The following is a 21,002-nucleotide window of genomic DNA, read 5'->3' on the forward strand; positions in this document are numbered from 1 at the left end:
CTGTGACTCCTGTGTCATTAACCCGCATGTGGACACGATCCAGTTTTCAAACGGACTTTATTCGTTCATTTTAGATACATGAAACTCACCGAACTAATGAAACATTTCTATGAATAAAATAACTTAATACGTTAAAAGGGAAGAACAAAAGGGGGGGAAATTTAACAGAAGCTCAGCATGCACTGATTAGCTAATGATATGAAAGTTGTTTTTTTTAAGGATTCAGACACAATTAAATAATTAGAATCAGAACAAAAGGAAACCTAACGAAGAAAAAAAAAACAAATCTATATCATACACAAAGTATCAAGGCTGTCACAATATCATTGGCTTTGATTATTCTAAAATAGATGATCTGATGATATACTGTATAATCATGTATGGATATAATCACTGAAGATTCTCCCTGACTGCATATAGTGCACCAAGGCTGCTTTCTATGTATAAAGAATGACCAAATGACTTGTACAGGGATATATGTGTATGTGTGTGTGTGTGGGGGGGGGGGGGGGGGGGGGGGGAGTATTTGTTTGCATGTGTTAAATGTAAGTTTGGTAAACACTTATCTCTTTCCCTGATTCGTTACATCCTGTAGTCTAACAGATCTGTGAGAGCCAAGTCAATTAAAAGTTAGTATATGTTTGTACAACAGTCTAATCCCCCTAAAGTATTCTTCAAATCCAAATGAAGGGAAAACTTTCACCGATAAAAAAAACATTTTGGTTTGCAAACATTCAGTAGCCCTGCGATACACACTGAATTACGTCATTTTTAGAATGTCACATCACCTCAAAGTGTTTCTCTAAGTTGAAGTAAGAAAGCGAAAGTCAGTATAGTCCTAAAGAGAGGATCTTCACACAATTACATGCAGAAAAGAGTGCAGAGTGACTGATTTCAGTGGTTGAAGTGGGCAGACTGGATGTGCTGATTTTTTCGGATTCTCTAGTCGAAGTTGAGCGGGTGGCCGTCGAAGTGAGTGAGCACGTGATTCTCAAACACCTTCTGGTCGCAGTCGAGCGGGAACTGCTCGCTGCACATGGGGCAGATTTTCCAGTGGCTCTCCACGTGCTCCTCGAACTTGCTCTGGTCGTAGTTGGGCGGGAAGATGACCTCGCAGAGCGGACACCGTTTCATGTCCATGCTGAAGACGAAGAGGAAGGCAGGGAGAGAACACTCACGTTAACAGGCGGTGATGTGGGCAAACCAGGAGCTCTGGCTAATAAAGAGCATCTGTCTAATGCGACGTGGGTGGCCTGCTGTTTAACTAATACCAACGGGGGGGGGGGCTGTGCAGCTTTACGCAAGTTACAATGCACAGGTTTAGTAACTGTAGGGTGCAGCAAACTTGGGACGGCATTTACGAGAGCTCAGGCATGCGAGGGTGTGTTACCTGGGATCAAAGCAGAAGGCAGTTTGTCCATCATTCACAAATGGGCTATGAGTTTCAGTTGCTGCAGGCTGTTCATTGGCGTTACCCTGAGAGAGGAAGATAAAACAGCATTTTAATCAATAAAATGAATCCCCAGCACACAACAGATAATAAACTTTAATCTGTGAGTATTTAACTGCATAGCACAGAGAGGCTTACATTGTTGTTTTGCTTTTCCTCGGACTCCTCGTGGCCTTCTGGCCCACTGCGGTTGCGGGTGGGTTGGATACACACCACATTGCTGTCCCAGGAGGGCGGCCCAACGGGGGGCAGCCTCAGTGGCTGGTCATCTGAGAACTCCTCGTCTGCCTCATCTGCACGGAAAGAATTCAGACACTACTGTAAATAAAAGCAGTTCGTTTCCGCAACCGTTGGTGGAGAGCAGCAGATGCGACTTTCTGAAAAGAGCAAACCTTTTGAGTCCGAGATGGAGTAAGGGTTCCCAAAATGTAGCTTGCTGGGGCTCTGAGAAACCAGCAGAGGGGTGGGGGCATCCTGGGCGTAAGGGACCGGGTACTGCAGGAATAAAGGCACACTGGACTGGAGGTTCTCCAAACTGCTTTTCTCACTGGGCCCCTGATCTCCCTTCCTGCCGCTGCTGCTGCTCTTCTGGCGCTCCTGGGGAACACAACAGCAGAATTCAAACTACTTTTCGAAACAGCAAAGACTGATGGTAAAATTAAATGCCATCAGATGTTATACATCTTGTTTCAACTTGTATATATTCAGTGTAGTTTCATTTGGAGGTAATCTCTGTTTTCCAGGAGTGCCTTGATCACCTTCAAAGCAAAATACAACCACAGTCTGACCTTCTGGGAAATTCTACCCGGCTAAATTCAGGATGGAACAGCAAACTTCCAGACAGCACGGATGCTTCTCTAACCTTTAGGCAACCACTACCCCATATCTGATTTCCTCTCTCTGAGCCTCCCCATCTGATAAGGCATGAAATCCATCACTGGTTGGTCCCAAAGCAAAGCTGTGAGCGCTTTCCGTTTTGTCTTGCTCACTCAACCAGTTTAATTAGCACCTTCATTAAAAAAGAAACTCTTTTCATTTTCAAAGGGAATGGGACTCAGTGTTTTATTGAAGTTAGTTGCAGACGCCAAGTTAATTTACAGTCTAAACCTCAAATTGGGTCATTCTACTCCTCTTAACTATAACAGCATTACCTCGAAGCAATATTTTAGGTCAGTGAAGACCTTACTGTGGCCCGAAGTAATGGAATGGAAAATAAGAACTCATTTACTTTGCGTCTGCAATTAGAGGCGTATTAAACACAGACCAGATTGGGAGAGGGAAAATGGCAGGGGTATGGCACATTTCAGGGAATTTTTAGGGTGGAAGAAGTCTATAAAAAAGAAAATGAAAGCTGTCACTAACCCCCTCCAGTTTTTCCTTCTCCTTCACAACAAGCGCAAATGAGTCCTTCAGTTCCTTCAGTTCCCGTCCTTTCTCAGCTACCTGGCTCTGAAGCAGACAAACGGCACAAAAACAAAGGAATGAAGAGACATTTTCTATCCTCAAACGTCTGATGTGCTGCTGATTGAAAAATGCGTTGCTGAAATACAATCAGACCCCAGTGCGTGACATTAATTGATCACAGCCATAAAAGGCTTCCCTTTGCTGAGGACTGATTTATGCTCAATACTGCTCAAAGCAAAACAACCTGTTTGAATTCCTCTGAGACACTAAGCAAATATCCGCCTGACCTGAGCCAAGCACAGCATTAGCCAGGCAACTAGAGAGGACTTCTCCGAGCCAAGCTTTGCTTGTCTCCAGAGCCTGACATAAACAGCAGTAAAATGTCGTCTCACAGATAGGCCTGCTCATAAACAACACTGTCAAAGCAACTGTGTTCAAGGGGAGAGATAGCATCAAAGGCTCCATCCGTGAGCTAGACCAGCCATACACAGCGGTAAAAGCCCAGAAGAGCCTAAAGACAGACCTGCTTTGAAGACAGCAGAGCATCGCCGGCAGAGTCTGTAGTCTGGCTATACTAACCTTATAACGATCTTCTTCTGCAGCAAGCTGCAGCTTCAGGTTCTCGTTAGTCTTCAGCTGCTCCTTAAATTTCACCTCCATCTTGGCCAGTTCATCAGCAAACATGCAGCTACGCTCCTTCTCCTCCTAAAGAGCAACAAACGTCCAATTCCCTTTTAATCGCTGCGCATCACCAACTAAGAAAGTCCTTCACATGTTTGAGCATCCAGTTTAAGGATGCATGGCCAGCAAAAGATGTAAAATCTAAAATAAAATAAAATTCCTACCATCAGCATCTGCTTGCATTTTCTGTACTTGTCATTCCTGTCGGACGCCTCTCTGCTGATGCCTTTCAGCTTCTCCTGGATGATGGCTTCCAACATGGGATCAGCAGAACCGGGACTTCCTGAGAAGATAAAAAAAGACCAGTCAGACAGTTTGTTCAGGTTATTTTCTTACCACACAGAACACGACCACAAAAGAAAACACTCTACCAACTTCTCAATTCATCTAAGCTGAGAGGTATTTCCAAGTTAAAATAATTGGAGCTACAAAAGACAGTTCCATATTATTAACTTTTAAAAGCATTTTTGGTGGTTTAATTTTCTAAACACAATCATTTATTCCGTAACCTGCAATCTGCTATAACTAGAAAAAAGTACCTGGCACAGACGTATCTGGACTCACTGATGCAGGGACTGTTGCAGCCTCTTGTGCTGAGCTTCTCCTCAGGTCCTAGAGACAACAAAAACTAATTATCTGAATGCGATAAGACAGAAATGTTTGAAAATAAAAGAAAAACTAGCTGTGAATTAACACAGGCATGAGGTGGACACAAATGTAAGGAACTGTAGTTATCAGAATATGAACGTAAACAAAAACAGAAATACAAGTTTGCAACAATAACACCATGATACGGTTTTGTTTTTTGTATATTTACATTGTAGAGCCATTGAAATGGGAATGACTTAATGCTGTACACAAGCAGACTGAATGTGGATGAAGATGAATCTGTCTGATGGTTTATTGTACTTCATCTCAGTCAAATGATCAACAAAGGTGGCAAAATGACCTCTTATAATCTGAGGGCATTTCATAGGATGTGACCGGCAGACATGGTGCGACAGAAATCTAACTCAAGTTCTGTTCTTTCAGTTGTTGGGAGAAGAACTGAGCGTGCTGGCTGGCATCTGGAAGGACCTACCCCTTGCTGTTCAGAGAGTTTAAGCACTTGTTTTTGCAGACGCTGACATTCCTTGTACTTCTCCTTGTAGTGTTCTGCAGCCATGTGCAGCCGCAGCTTTAGGTCCTCCACCTCTCTCTGGAGCTCTGCTACAGCAGCTGGGTCGGCAGCAGCTTCTTCCTCTGCTTTGGCCTGTCGATGTGAAAACAGAACAGATCAGACACCGGCAACAACAACGGGCCAACTACAGCGACTGAGGAAAGCATTATAAAAAGCATCTTTTAACAGTATGTCATCACCTACTGTGACAGACGTTGTTTTATATTAAAGAGGTGCTATCAAATTATACTTCAGTACAAGATCGGCGGTCAATAAAAAGCAACTATGGAAAGAAAGAATTACAGCCTCCTTCAAAGGCAGAAGCAGTAAAACCACTTGTGAGAGAAACTTTTATGTTTTGCCCTTTTTAAACCATTAACTTTCGCAACTTTCTCACTTGCTTCTACCAAGCACAGTATACCTACAATACAAAATGGCCTATTATATGCATTAATATTATGATTTGATTACTATTTAGTTCTGTGAGGGGAAATAATGATAAAAAACAAGATGACATGGTCATCAATATCCCCCGCCACATGTGATGTCTATGAGTCTATATCCAAAATAGTGATAAAGGGCCATAACTCTGTTAAATATTATCGCACAGGTCTCATTTTCGAACTTGATCAAGGTGTCCATGGTGTGAAGCTACACACTAAATTTCATAATCCTAGCTGTAATAGTTTCCGAGAAAAGCTGTCCCCTTCATCTCGGACGGACGGACAGACGGATGGAGGCCAAACCTATATCCCCCTTTTCCACTTCGTGGAGGCGGGGGATAATAATAATATGACATACATTTCGTATATGATACAAACGGAGGAAACATTAACCTCTTCTATGTTCTTATACAATTATATTACTTACACACATTTGTGTCCTACTTCTTGTTATTTTCATGGTGCTAATTATTCAACACATGATTTTGTATGCCGCCAAATATCAGCATTTAAATGAAGACTATACACTCAGTCGTTTCCATCTACTTGCTTATTGTAATTCTGTCACAGAATACTAGAGGTTTTCTACACTTACACACCTCCTACACCTATTTACCGCATTATTAAGCATGTTTAATAATAAACATAGTATTTCTCTTATGGTAAAGTTCACTCAAAACAGCTTCCTTACAGCTTCCTGCTTGGCGTCTGCCTTCATCTGCTCTACGAGGCGCTCCAGGCGGACGAACTGGGCCTGAGCGTCAGCCTTGGCCTGGCGAAGGGCATCGGCCTCCAGCTTCATGTGGTACAGTTCGGACATGGTTCGGTCGCGTGCGCTTGAGGCGTCCCGCAACTCAGCCGCCAACAAGGAGGACTGCTGCTGGTTGGCCTGGAGCTGCTCCTCCTTCTGCCGTAGCTGCTCCTTCAGGGCTTTCATATCTCCCTGCCGGAACCAAACACATTTTAGGTGTTTTCATTTCCGTAAATGCAACTAAAGATGTATCATTACTGTTATTCTTGATCTTTCTGTAATTAATCTTCAAATTATCATATAATAGATTATTCATCACTTTAAATACTGTATATTATAATCTAGATAGGTGATTCTTTGAAGCCTCAAAACAAAATTATTCATACCAAGGGGGAGACTTTGGCCAGGATCTCTCTGTACTGCTTCTCCTTCTCGTTCAGGCATGCTTGCAGGCGTCCCACCTCCTCCTTAAACTGGGCAATTGTGTTTTCCTTGTTTACATCCACAGACTTCAGCATCTGCAGCTCCGCGCTCAACTTAGTGTTCTCCAGCTCCCGGTTCTTCAGGTGAATCTGGCGCACAAACACACACACACACCCACAACGACACAAAAGAAGTCAGAAAACACACAAGCAAAGTTATAAAACATAAAGTTGTTGGCTCATTTATACAACACCAATGACGATCACGTACCAAAAGAGCACATTAAAATAAATGCTGCGTGACCTCAATTACAAAACAGAGATTGAGATACACCCATAAAGTTGTCTTTGTGCAACAGCCCCAGTGTGACGGTGCAAGTTAAATTAGGCACGGGTTTTCGGCCTCATTTCTGTGGCGACACTACAGCATGTGGCTCTCCCACTTCCTGTGCAGTGTCCACACCAACAGAGACAAAGAAACACCAGACGGGCCAGAAGACAGAATAAGGCATGCCCTGTTTAGACTGAAAGGTTGGCCAAAATAATCCCACAAGTACAAAGTGAAAAACAGGAAAACGTTCATTGACTTAAAAAAGTCAATGAACTACACCTCTTAATTTGGTGAACCTAAAATAACAACAATGCTGTAAATTGTACAGACTGTAAAGCTGTCACTAGCTTAGCAGTCGGCCAAGCTACTGCTAAGGCTTCCCTATCGACATAACGTGACAAAGTGCTTAGCTGCTACCTACCTGAACCTGGACATCCTTATTTTGGATAAATCTTAATGTGATAACACAACATTAAGACAGCACAAGTACTATCAGAATGCAACTCTCTTCAGGAAACACACTACAAGGAACTATGGCTGCAATCTTTTGCTTTCTTCCATATGACAAAATACAGGAATGTTTACCAGTTGACTTAAATAACTCGTTTGGGAAGAATTATGTATTGCAAAATGACTGTGGTAATCTGAATCTGCATCAGAAACAAACAAAAAAGCTGAAAAACCTGTCTGATGTGGTGTAAAACCTGCAGACACAGTTTGGTTTTGCTTCAGATCTGGCTTTGCACTCATCATATTAGCTTTGTACTGCTAATATCCACAGTCAAACAGATTTGTTGTGTTGCCTGCTCGTGCTGACAAAGTACCTGTTTTTACGCGACATCATCGACACTGTTGTCGAAATAGTTTCATGCAAGTGATGCTGACTTCCTTTCTGCAAACAAATCTCATCTTTCGGTGTTTCTCTATTCCTTGCTTGTGGAGCCTGTATGTCAGCAAACTCAAAATTTTAAACAAGGTCAGTGTATCCAATAACCTGGAGTAAATTATGTTATATCAGACAGACTTCTCATGTAGATTGGTCATGGAAAATGAGAAATGTATGTTTTCTTTATGTATCAAGCAGCTAAAAAGTTGTAGTATGATGTTTGCCTCGCTTAACCGTGACTACTGCGCATGCTCTCTTTGCTGAAATGAGATATTGTGCAGCCCTACAAGAAGCTTATAAAAAATTTACACTACCTTGTAGAGCTCCTTCTCATCTTTCTCATTCTTGAGATGAGATTCAAGAGCTTCCTTCTCTGCCGTAAGCTTCTTCACTCTGTCCTTGAGACTAGAGGAGGCCATAAAAACAACAGTCATTACCCATCACAGAGTCTGTGTTCACATAATAATTCTCTGCATGCAAGCAAAATGTGCAATTCAGTAAATGTATGCAAGGACTCCTTTGAGAACTCACCTGTCCAGCTCAGTTTCCTTTTGAAGGCCCTTCTGTGTAACTCCAATCAGATCCTCCTCCAACTGGATAATTCTGGCTGTGGCCTCCTCCAGTCTCCTCTTCACTTCCTCTTTCTCCTCTAGCAGGGCCTGGGAAGAATGCTGCACCTCCTGGGAGACAGAAAACCAAAAGAAATGAGGAAGAATGCTTCAGATTGGTAATGTGCATCAGCGAAAGTATAATGATTCTAGCAGGTAAAAGATTTTTTTGATCCATTTTTCCCCGGATCTATGTGAATCCAGTTGGGTTCAAATCTGTCGTGACAAAATAACACTGGCTTCCTAATATACGACTTTCCACTTCTGTCTTTGACTCCAAGCTCGTGGAAAACGTGTGCAAAGCATAAAAACTTTATTGTCTCTCAAACGCGAGGCTAAATCACAGCGAACGTTACGGCCCGACGCGGCGTTTCAACTTAAAAAGATGACATCAAAAACAAAATGATTTTCTTACAATTTGTTTATGGGCAGAATTTTGGAATCTTTATATTCACAGCACATAAAAAAAATCATATAAAAGTATAGTCATAAAATTAACAGCCACAAAATCTGTAATCATGTTTTCATCTGAAAGCCGCTTTAAAACCTGCGGATTTATGGCGGAGGACGGCAAAATAAATTATTACTGACAATGCTTTTAAGACTTAATGTTATGCTATAAAAGGCGGAATTACATCTTTGATAATACAGACATTCATATCTGTCAGAGTGTGATTTATTATCTCAGTGTATCATGAGCTGGGACTGCTCTGCATGTTGGGAATCCTTCGCTAGGGGGTGCTAAGAGACTGAATGTAAAATGGACCTTTGCATAACCATATGAGTATTAATCATATAAATTAAATATTTTGGCATGTGCTGTTAGTCCTACAAGTTTTAGATAAATATGACCTTTCCCCTTCATACTGCTGGAACTCCTATCTGCCTTCAAAAAACAAAAATGGCTCAGTCGATTCTCAGCTTACTTGGTTCTCTCTTCTCAGCTGAGCACAGATCTCCTTCTCCTGCTCACACTCCTTCTGCAGGTTTTCTTTCTCAGCTTCCAGCTGCTCCTTCTCCTGCTGCAGGACGGAGATGTTTTTAAGCAGCTCGTCTTTCTCTCTCTGGGCTTCTTCTACCTTTTGCTGCAAAGAAGAAGAAAAAGAGAGAAATAAGTTCTTTTAGATGTTTAAATGCATTTCATCCACAAATGACACCTCTCTGCTGATACTGTGTTTTGTTTTGTTCTTTTTCATCAATTGCGTGCTGTGTTAGAATGAGACAAAAACTGAAATTTAACCCTCTGAACCCTAAAACCCACTGGCTGATCTGAAAGGCGTGCTGCGTTGTTTGTTTTTTTTTTATGACAAATGACACAATTGAACATATCCAGAATCCATAAAAACAGAAAGAACAGTCGGATTTGTCAACTTTCCAACAGTCTTTGAACTAATTACGTGTGATATGGAGTTCTGTCAACATACTTAAAAAAAAACATGTTTAAAATTGTGACAGTTCATCAAAAGCACTTTTGATATCATTTGTATTATATACTATTTTACATGTCTCAATTAAAAATTAAAAAATAAACCATTTGCTTTAACCAGATTCCATTAAAAAAAAGCAATAAAAATCTGTGATCCTGTACAACCGCAAAGCCATGAGTGATTCAGCTGTGGGACAAATACGTAAACAAAGTAAAACTGTAGGTAGTAAAATATCCGTAGTACGTAGAGTCATCACTTTTTCATTCTTTGGGGGGGTAACATCTCTGTATATTTCTGCAATAAAATAAATGCTACTTGGCTCCAAAACAGTATAAAGCTGCATTCAGCGTGGTAAAATATCTTTCTCAAGTTGACATGCATAGTGTGGGAATTAGTTTGTAGAAGCTGTAAAAATACAATTAGTCAAATATCTAGTATATATAGTAGCGGTAACACCTGTGGTTATGAGGAAAACTGTTGTACGCGCTGATTGCTGTTTAGTTAAATAGTGCAATAATAATTAAAGGAATCCAACTTTCGCTTTTTCCTGCATTCTAACGGTGTCATATTACATAGATGGTATTCTGTGGTGTCTACTTCTAATCATGGTTGTATTGCTGCCATTGAGGTGCAGGATTCTATACTGACGTGATAAATGGGAACACGACGAGCAAAAATGTGCCGTGAGCAACAAACGCAGACGCTGCTTGGGGGTTCAGCAGGTTAATTAGAACGGCCAGATATGACAGCAAAACGAGATTCATAGACGCTCAAAGTGTTGCACGCTGCTGCTGAGGCGCACTGTACCTCAAGGAAGCCAGCCTTGGTGGTGACCACCAGGATGTCAGAGTTGCATTCGTCCTCCACAGTCAGCAGCTCCTCTTCTGAGGGGCTGTTAGCGCGAAACTGGAATGGAGTGCTGGCCCCCCGGATCTCCCCTTTGTGTGTCACATAGCAAAACTGGTAGAACTCACCGTCGTCATTGGGCACATAATATCCTGGGGGGGAAGAATGGCACCCAGTCAATTAAGTCAATACAGGCAGGGGTGAAGATCAGCCCCGTATTTTTATCTCACTTATCCAAAAGTTACAACAAACTAGAAAGTGCAGAAACTGCAATCCCGTGACAGTTGATTTATCTGGAGCACATGCTACATATGTGTTAAATAGTTGGTTTCAATCAAAAAAGGAAATCAAATCTCTTCTCTCTTTGAGCCAGTTTCCATTACTTTATAAAGAGCAGGATAAAAGATAAAAAACACATTAACTCAAATGTCGTTAACACCAAAACAAAGATGTGTGAGTAAAGTTTCTCATTTCATTTCATTCATATCTGTTCAGTATTAAACTTTTAACAATTCTCCTAACAGCACTGTAATATGCGGTCATTAAAAGGTGTCAAAGTTATAGAAAACTACGGTATGATCTTACCCTGAAAGACCACTGTTCTGTTGACTCCGGTGCCCTCCACATAGTTCTCAGGCAGAGGCGACCACAAGAATGTATAATAGTCCCTCGCTGTGCTCCAACCAACCTGTGAGACATTGTGGGGAATCCATTCAACCAGACGCTCTCACCACATCAGTGTAAGATAATAACAATGGAGGATTAACTGGGAGACTTTCCCGAATGCACAGTGTCACTTCCAAAATGCTTCAAACTGGTTTATTACGGTAATCATGGGGTTTTTAATCTATGTTGGAATGATAGCAGGAGGACGTGTCTGCTGTGATATTTTTTTCTAACAAGAAAAATTATCATCTGGAAACCACTCCGGTCACCATGTGCATGTGGCCCGGCCCTGTCATGAACAAGCCCAACTGTGGAAATGTAGCTACAACTCACTTCTAACAGGAAGAGGGAAATAGGTGAAAATTTTATACATAGGCAACTTGAAAATGAAAACCAAAATGTAATTATACGTATTTTATGTGTTGTTAACTGATGGCTGATGAGGGGGAAGTGCAGAAAATACATCCATAACTTCAGACCGGTGCCATAAAACTGTCAAACAAAATCAGTGTCACATTGAGCTGGCTGGTTTTCGGCGTGCACACACGCATCCACAACAAGCCCAGTAAAACCAGCCTATTACCCCGACTTCAGCCACAAAACACGATTTAGGTCATGTGATGTGACTATGAAAACTTTTTTGAATATTCATGTGAGCAGATCACACACAGCCTCTTGCAACAGATATCGCTTTTGGTGTTAGTGGAGTTTTTTTTACTCTCTGTGCAGTTTATTTTCTCACCTGTGTGCAAACAGCCTAAAGCTACAACGCTATGAGTGTTCATCGGAGCCAGAGATAGGAGGCTCTGGTGCTCCAAAACCCCCAATTGTTACCAGTGCAGTTCCAGCCTCCAGCAGTAAAGAACAGGAAGCAATTAAAACATGCACCTAGTTAGTGAGTGTCATTACTGAAGGCTGGCCTTCACCAGTCCACTCATTAGAGCTGCAGAGGTGGTGGTGGGTGAATGCTCTGAGGGGAACTTACAACAGACTGCTCTGCAATGTTTCTACACAGGAAGAGACAGTGGAGGGCTATCATAAAGGCAAAAACGGAAGAATAAAATCTTCAAAAACTTCCAAAATGTGAAAAAATAACCGAGAAATGCAACACGTACTTCAGGTTTAACATCTAGTTTCACCGGCACTCCGACATAGTCAAGAATGCCGACAGACGTTAGTGGCAGTACTACTCCAGGAGGTAATGTATTGTCTACGTGCCAGTAAAGTCTGCTGAGGAGTGAGTTGTTCATGAATCACAGAGAGGTTGTGCTTATAGACGGGATAATTATAAAGCTGAGCTTGCTTTCTCCTGGGCCACACCGATAACCTGTCCCAGCAGCATTCCAACACAAAGCTGTCTCATCAGTATGGTAAACGCTCCAACCTAAAACAGTCAAAGGATCCTTTTGTCTGCAAGGAAAATTAACTGGTTAATTCAAAAATTTGTAAATTATTTCTTGTTGGAACACATATTAAAAAATGACATATAATGCAGTTGCAGATAATCACAATCCAATTAATTGACATTTCAAACAAATGAACCATAAGACATTTTAAAGCTCCTTTCCATAAAGGCTGTTCAAGGCGGGACTGTTGCGCATTTATTCCGCCTCACTGTTCTGGGTGTAAAGTACTGAGACGTAACTGGGGAGAGGCATTGTTGTTGCCCCTTTAAGTCAAAGAGCTGAACTGGCATCTGTGTAAAAGGGAGAAACGGCATGGTGGAACACGCCGAACCAAACACCAGTGTCCTGTATGAAAGAAGACACTGGTTTGTCTGGTTCAGTTTGAACAAGCAAAAGCAATCACTGGCAGCAGAGTGAGGGGATCAGCATTCTCTGTTTGAAAAGGGCTTTAGCTTTATCTGTACTTCACATAATAAACCATATCTAGAGCATACATTTAGATCAAAACCATGCCAAAGGAAGTTGCTAGAGGTACGGACCCGTACCCGTAGCCTGTGGCCTACGGACACGGCACTTTCCATTTGCCAATCAGATACGCGAGATCTGGTCACGTGACTCCCGGTAGACGTTAGCGGTACAGACCCGTAGCATCGGTACTACAGGTACGGACCCTAAACCTAACCCTAACCTTTGCTTACCTTTCAACAGTTTGCAGTGGTTAGCAGCTTCTTGACTCATGAGACTCGCGTACGGGTCCGTATCTGTCTGGCAAATGGAAAGTGCCGTATCCGTAGGCCACAGGCTACGGGTACGGGTCCGTATCCGTAGACACTACCCATGCCAAATAGATAAAACACCACATAAAGTGGCAGAATTTCAAATAATCTAAAGAAGTGGCTGCTCTGATTGACACAGCAACTAAATCTGAGTGTGGAGCCAACACTGCAAATCCAACATATAGCACATCCAAGCAACCCTACACATGCAAACAGAAGAGGCTGGCAGCAAACGCCCCATCTGTCAACACTGCCAAGCACATCGACACAATTTACAATCCTGCACTCAGCCATTTCCAGCACAGCTTTATAGTTTGGAAGCTACAGAAATTAGTGATTTTAAGATCCATACTGCCAGCTGGTGCCTACCTCGAGGCTAATCACAATCTGATGTGGTATCCAGCTACAGTGGGAGTGTCGAATTATTTAAACAGCCCCCAGATAATACCTCATCCACCTCCAGTAACCTAATATGACCTCATTTCTCGGTGAGTGTAGGGGGAAAAACCCATTCATAAAACGTACAATGACGATTGTTGGCATTAAAATTCCAAGAAACACAATAAATATATAGTTTTCATTAGATACCACGAGCGAGTTGCACCTCTTCTGTTTCGCATAACATTTTCATTTGGCTTGCTTAACTGAATTATAGTATGCTATCAGAATAAATGCATGAAACAAATACACTTCTGAGATCCACCCTCTGCACAGAAAGCAGAGAGAAGTTCACTAAGGCATAAAGTTAGAACCTTAGACCGAAAGCATCTTAGACTCATCTTCACCTTTCCAACAAATCAAATCAATAAAAGCTAGAAACCCGTGCTTGAGTTATGGTTCACTACAATGGATCTATAAATTTATCACGCACACTTGTCCAATATGTGGTTGGTGGAGGCGATGTATTGTATTCTGCTGAAATAAATTCTATTAAGCCTATGTAAGTTCTGGAAAAAAAATCTGATAAAAAGTTAAATCTATATGCAGTAAAAACCACCTTTATGTGGCTCAGGGGGTTTGTCTCTACAGCCTGGCTTGGTCTGGCAGAACCTTTATCTACTGGAGGCTAAATCTTTACATAGAGATCGCTGTTCAACAAACGTTACAGAGTCAGTTTGATCCATTTGTGTTGCAGAAGGCAAAGCGAGCAATAACTTTAAGGGTTTTTTTTTCATTTGTGATGATGCAATCTCAGCTTACGTCTCATCTCTGGTAGATAAAAAGCATGTTGGTCTGTGGAATCATCCACGATTCACTACATAGGAGGCTAAAGTAAATTACAGCCACTGAATTGGATTTAATGCGCTCCTATAACAAGAGCCATGTGGGACGTTCAAGCTTGCTGTGGGGGTCAAAATGCTCCCTCTGCCAAGCTCAGTTTTTAAATAAACATTATCTCGACCGCTCCGTTTTTCTCATGCCTGGATTAACACTTTGTTCCCACCTTTATAGTAAAATCTCAGTCATGTCCTATCTGCAAAATTACAATCTGAGGCAAAGCTGTACAGCATTCTCTAGTAGAGATTCAATGCCATGATCAGACCACCAATATGTCTTGGCTTCTTAGTACAAACAGAATTATTGCATAGTACATTCAAGATTTGCCTTCTAATGCTTCACAAACAACGTGCTCTATTCATAAGAATACATTGTCCTACACCTGCAGCTATAAATTCAGGATATTTAAAGACTTTTACAACGCAGCAAAGAGGGTAATTCACCTTGAATATGCCAACCCAGTCCTTTGGATGTGGTTTGATGAACTGCGTCAGGGTATAGTGACACTCCAGTGCAGCATGGGGCAGGTAACTCTTCCCCACGTTCTGGAAGATGACGTGGGCAAAGTTTGAAGTGTCCATGTTGGTTCCTAACAAAGTCCCGTCCAGGAACAGTGCCATAAATCACTCAGCAGTGGCTACACAGGAAGAGACAAGCAGTAAAACGGATGAAACCACCACAGAAAAAACTGGAGCGCCACTGTCTACCTTGACTGGCAAGAGGTAAAGAGTTAATATTACATTATTGTATATTGCTAAGAAATGAAATGTCATTAATTTTATCAGCTGTCTAGAGTAAAATTTTAATCATATGTCCGTAACAATGGTAATAATGCAAACAAAAGTTAGTTTTCATACAGAAAATATAAGCAGGATGGACATTTCTGTGTTTGTGCATGCAACACGCTACCTTTCACTAAAATGTGCACTAAACTATTGAGAAGCCCTTGGCAAGATATAAAGTCAAAATCCAAGTTTGTCAACAAGAATCTGCACACAACTGACAGCAACAAACCAGGACAAAGTCCATGATCTAGAAATTTAAGGATCCACTGATTATTTGCTTGTATGACTGTCTGATCCAATATTCAGACTTATTATTGAAATGTTCTCCTTTAATTAAACATGAGAAAAAAAACTGTTAGTGTCCTTGATGATAATATAAGACAGGTATGCAAAAGAACATATGCTTCTGTGTCCCCATTTACATGACATCTTCTATCAAACACAAAAGTGAAACAACTGTGCCAAATGTACTTCAAGGTTTATCTTTTTTTATTGCTTTCACATAAAAAGGATTTGAAAGTAAAGCTGACTCTGCTCTTCTCCTAATTTTCCTGCCTATATTTGCAGCTGAATGTATTAAGATAATAGTAAACACTGACTCTTGATTCTGGTTTTCCCCAAGAATTTTTTACTTTTACATATATTATAAAGGGTGGTAATACTTGTTGTATGAGTCACTGTGTGGGAAAATTACTTTACTCTTGACACAGAAGGATTAGAAATCTAGTGTATGTTTTAACTTTAGCTCGTAGACAACATTTTTAAATACAGACATGGTGCCATCTCATACAACAAACCCGATAAACTGACTTTGTTTTACACTCAACACTAAAGAAACGCTCACATGACTAACGATAAGGTGACTTATACATCTTGGGGAATTTTCCAGTTTGGCCTAAGCTGATATTAAATTTGCTCTACGTATTCGGCCTGTGACAGTTAAAACACTTCCTCTGCTGATCAAGACTGACCGAGTTGTCATCCACAGCCATCTCACAAGCTATCAACTTTTTGTATACTTCTGAATAAGACTGATTATGGCCCAAAGTGCCAAGTGGCAACTACCAGCTCCGAAACGAGGCCTAATGTGAAAACAGTGATCATGTGGCTAGCTTAGCCATGCAGCTAGCTAGCCAGCGTTAGCTACATACTTTACAAGACACGATTAAAATCAAGGCAAAGAGGCGCGTGTTGCTGAGAAATGCGTAACTACTGCGCTAAATACTCGTTTTAAGAATTCACATATACAATTTTAGTAATCATACAACGCCCTTAACGAAAACGGAGTAGCTGATTTAGGCAGAGAGCAGTGCGATCAGATGGAGGACAAGGTTAAAGCTAACGTAAACACTCCGCAGCAGCGTGTCTCCAGGCGGCTTGTAAACACATGTCAAGTCGATCGGGGATATCGACAACTGCAATCTTGATCACATTTATAAAATAAACTCTTAAACATACCTCTCTGCCATGTTGAACAGTCGCTGAAATGCCAAAGTGTCATAGAAATAGTTGTTGACGCAGTTCAGTGCTTTCCCCAGTCCTCTTCCTGGAACAATAACAACACTGCGTCACGTCCGCAAAACGGCCTGCGTCAGGAAAATTAGAGCGCTGCAAAAATCCCAAATTATTGTATTACCGAGAATAAAACAAAGACAGAACCTTTAGATGTATTACCATGTTGCAGTAAACATTAACAACTATAATATTCTATATTTAAAAATTAAAATAACTGTGTTACAGACACTAACACAAACACAAACTATTGAACACAAACTAAATTTCTAATATTGTAAAAAAAAAAATCAAGCAATTGTGTTACAAAAACAAAGACAAGAACCACAGGAAACACTCTCCCCATATTTATGGGAAATATAATATGGGAAAAGTCTCAAACAAGTGAAACTATGTTACTTGTAACTAAAACAGTTATTTTAATGTATTGAAAAGCTCAACTTTGGAAGATCAGAATTTATGATAAGCAGTAGTTTGAGAATTAGATGCATTTTCATGTTACATTACATCCTTTTGCACATTCCTGCAAAAACTGTCCATCTTAAAGTTCCCATATAGTGAAAATTAATTTGGGCTGCGTTTTGTGGTTGTCATACAGTTAAAATAATTACATAGCTATTGTGATATGAAGATGTCTAATTCTGCCATTTCTCAAGGCCCTTCTATTACTAGTTAGCCTTCCAGGTTTACAAGTGAGTAAGACTTTCAATCCAGGCGCTACCTCACACCAACAGTAACTAACCCATAGTCATCTAAACTTTCCATTGTCCAAGTGTTAAAATTTAGAATGAGCGACTATCTCACTGTCCACCAGGTATATTTACTTTCCAGAATTGCTTCTGATAACTCTAAAATGTCTCAGCCATGAGCTAATCACATCAAATGTTCTGTTGTTGGCTCCAAGAGTGAACACAAGAGTGCCCATGCACTCCCAGCATCTGAGTAACTGAAGATCCACTGGATTAACTATCATTCCTGATGTTGTAAAAACAACATCAGGAAATTTCTTAGAGTGGCTAGCATTGCCATTAGCTTAAGAGTCATCTCCAAGATGATGCTGTCTTGGTTCAATAACCACAGCGTCACCTGACAAACTCACCATGCACGTGAGTGAAAAACAATGACTGAGATCTTGATTTGGCTGTATTTCCTTATAGAATGATCATTTAGAGAGAAAGTTAGAAGTGATTAAAGGTCTGCACTCTCAATTGCAGTTACAGAGAGAGTCTTTTTCCTGAAGTGGGTGGGAACAGTTGCAGCTAATGAGTTTTCAGAGTGAAACAGTCGCACTAAAACCAGGAGTTATACACTCATGGATAAATGAACCGCCTTTCGAATATTTTTATAAAAATATTAAAGGACGCATTGCGGAAACATGCAAGACTTGCGTTATTTGCTAAAAATGGGCACAATATGGAACCTTTAAAAACACTGTGAGTGTTTTCTTGCATTTGCTTCTTTTCAAAAATTAATTGCATAAGTAGTTGTCGACCAACAGACTAAACCCCTTTTTAAATAATTGGACTTTATGCACGCTATACTTCTGTTTAACTATATCTTGGTAGGGAATATTACACATCTTATAAATGCAGCCTGTATTTTTTTTTTTCATTAAATTCTATCTATTCTTTTTATTATCGGGAAATGAGTATTTGTTGTTTGAACACACCGCATCTCTATAACTGAATGGACATCATGAAACAATCAAGTACAGCTACACTGGTAAGGGTAAAAGGCAGATTGAGAGAGGAGTCATAGACCAGAAATCAGAAGTCAATAACAAGTGTGTTCCCCTTTTGCATCGCGACACAGCTGCAGAAAGTTAATGAGGTGGTCACTGCTGCTTGTGGAATGTTGTCCCATTTTTCCTGAAGGGTTTGTCCAAGTTGGCTGACATTTTTGTGAGCAGCATCACATTGTCAGACATTCAGGGCTTTCTGAAACACTTCTTAGACAACAACTAGTGGAGTTGTTAACATTCAACTACTACAGACATGCCATGATATTTCATTTGTCTCTTTTTCCTGTCATCTGTGGCATTGTGTCTTTTTAAGAAAGCTCCATTTTAAGGTGGGCTTTTATGGTCAAAGGAGTGTCTGTGTGCTGGTCACACTGTGTGGTCATTGTCTTTTAAAGCCACATTTGAACAGGCTGTGGATTAACTCAGTTGGTTGAGAATTCATCCACCACATGAACAGCTTCAAAAGGTTTTGTACACAACCGATTACATCATGCTCTTTTCCAACCAAGGCAAGAAGAAATTAAATTTTAACTTTTTCTCTACGTCAGAAAAGAATATACCCTTTGTTTTATGCTTTTGCTCTGTGTACTTGAGCAATAAAATTCATGCTGCTTGACTCAAAAACAGTAACCAGAGGAGCAACCTGTCAGCAAGTTGTTGGAAAATGCATTTAGCGTGATGAATTATGTTTCTAGAGTTAATGTGCAGAGTAGTTTAAGTAACTAGTTGCAGAGGCTGTAAAACTGTAAGTCATAAATTATCTACAGTATGTAGGGCCACCATTTCTTTTTAAGTACTTGGAGCACCTGTGGTGGCTTGAAAAACGTATATGCATGCTGAATAAGATTAAGATCTTTTTAAGGAAGTAATCAAAGAAATTCAACTTTTGCTTTTTTATGATTTAAAGTATTATGATGGCATGATATTTTACAGAAGACTCTTTTTAGGTCCTTTTACTTCTAGCAATGGTTGTGCTGTTTCCATAGAGGTCTAGGGCTTTATATTGCAGTGAAAAATGAGCCCACAGTGAATAAAAACGTGACAAGAGAAAAAAAAGAAACTCAGAAACTGCTTGGAGTTCAGAGTTCTTTTCCTTAACCTATGCTCCTGCTTCACCACATTTCACTGAGAATATCGTACATTATACGTCACTATTTATTCCAGAACTTCAGCTGTATGATCTGAAATAATGTGTCACCCATAGAACTGTCTGACTATTTATATGTCACAAGTACTAGACCACTAATTAAACTGGACATATGGAAAGCATAATCAAAGGCCTTTCAGTCAAGTGGGAGTCCAAGCATTGGGTATTAAACTACTTAATTACGAATAATCAGAATTGTATCAGGCATTAATTCATTTCATATAGCACCACTCCTCAAGGAACTTCACATATTAAGTTGAACAAATTTTCCTCAGAGAAACGCTAGAAATGCAAACAAATCCTCTGAATTCCCTTTACTCAAGCACTTAGCAACAGTGGGAAGAGAAAAAAAATGTCCTTTTGCAGGAATGCATATGAGAATAATAAACACTTTGGAGGTCAGGGAGGCCAGTGACTGGAGATGAGAAACATGCAGCTCCACATCCAGAGATACCTGCAGAGAAGACTAAACACAAACTACTATAGAAAGAAAATGTAGGTTAGTGGCATGCAATCATGGCATATATAATTATATGGAAAGAGAAAGAGGACAGTAAAGGAGACGTGTTCAGTGCATTATGGGAAGTCTCCCAACAGTCTAGGCCTATAGCAGCATGACAGGGATAGTTTAAGGTTACCTGAGTAAGCTCTTACTATACGCTTCATGAAACAGTGCTATACATACACGTTAAAGTATACATAATAGTGACTAAATAAGATGACAAGAGTTTTTATGGTTTACTTAATATGCTATCATTCCTTGTACATTGTTTTTATATAGAATAGAATAGAATAGAATAGAAAGAGTAAAGTGACCACAACCACCACAATCCCAATAAATAAGAAAATAGAACACTATACTAAATGCACAATACAGTGTAAAACATACTATAATTAATGGTTAAAAATTTGAATAAATGTCCTGTTATTTCCCTCCTGCAAGCTCTGTTTTAGGTAGAGATGCAACCCATTATTTGACACCTATTAATTTTTTTGCCAGCTATTTGATAAATGAATCATAGATTGATTCATTTTATAAGACAAAACAAGTCAAAGTTCTTTAACTCCGGTTTCTTAAAATGGAATGTTTTCTGATTTCCCTCCTTTTCTATGACAGTAAACTGAATACCTTTGGGTTGTGGAAAACATGAAACATTAATGGATGTCATTTTAGGCTTTTTTCACCATTTTCCAACATTTGAAAGAGCAAAAAGTGCAGTTTCTTTAGAATTATAGCCCAAATTTACTTGAAAATAAGAATAAAATCCCCTAAAAATTCCTTC

The 21,002-nt window shown here is 40.2% G+C and overlaps 1 protein-coding gene across 4 annotated transcripts; it reads right to left on the minus strand.

Annotated features, from left to right (window-relative positions):
• Window positions 1–40: 40 nt before the first annotated feature.
• On the minus strand, window positions 41–16,914 carry tax1bp1b (Tax1 (human T-cell leukemia virus type I) binding protein 1b). 4 transcript variants are annotated; one of them, XM_022194498.2, is made up of 18 exons: window positions 16,778–16,914; window positions 14,978–15,171; window positions 10,994–11,096; window positions 10,370–10,560; window positions 9,062–9,220; window positions 8,059–8,207; window positions 7,842–7,932; window positions 6,275–6,460; window positions 5,829–6,080; window positions 4,617–4,787; window positions 4,075–4,147; window positions 3,700–3,818; window positions 3,434–3,559; window positions 2,813–2,899; window positions 1,843–2,047; window positions 1,589–1,743; window positions 1,391–1,476; window positions 41–1,141 (listed from the first exon to the last, which is right to left on the minus strand). In XM_022194498.2, exons 2-18 carry the CDS (start codon window positions 15,152–15,154, stop codon window positions 943–945), a joined length of 2,529 nt encoding a protein of 842 aa, XP_022050190.2. In that variant the 5' UTR covers window positions 15,155–15,171; window positions 16,778–16,914; the 3' UTR covers window positions 41–942. The 4 variants fall into 4 exon arrangements, with proteins under 4 accessions (XP_022050190.2, XP_051812863.1, XP_022050191.1 ...); XM_051956903.1 differs by lacking the exon at window positions 3,434–3,559; XM_022194499.2 differs by lacking the exon at window positions 2,813–2,899.
• Between the last annotated feature and the right edge of the window lie 4,088 nt (window positions 16,915–21,002).

Source organism: Acanthochromis polyacanthus, chromosome 12 (assembly GCF_021347895.1).
Source record: "Acanthochromis polyacanthus isolate Apoly-LR-REF ecotype Palm Island chromosome 12, KAUST_Apoly_ChrSc, whole genome shotgun sequence".
NCBI lineage: Eukaryota > Metazoa > Chordata > Actinopteri > Pomacentridae > Acanthochromis > Acanthochromis polyacanthus.

Excerpts from the sequence above, each read along its gene's own strand:
- tax1bp1b (XM_022194498.2), bottom strand. The coding sequence starts at position 15,154 with ATGGCACTGTTCCTGGACGGGACTTTGTTAGGAACCAACATGGACACT. Across the intron at positions 6,461-7,841 it reads ATGAGAAGGAGCTCTACAAG|ATTCACCTGAAGAACCGGGA; the intron begins GTAGTGTAAATT and ends TTTGTGCGCCAG. Across the intron at positions 3,819-4,074 it reads TCCAGATACGTCTGTGCCAG|GAAGTCCCGGTTCTGCTGAT; the intron begins GTACTTTTTTCT and ends TTATCTTCTCAG.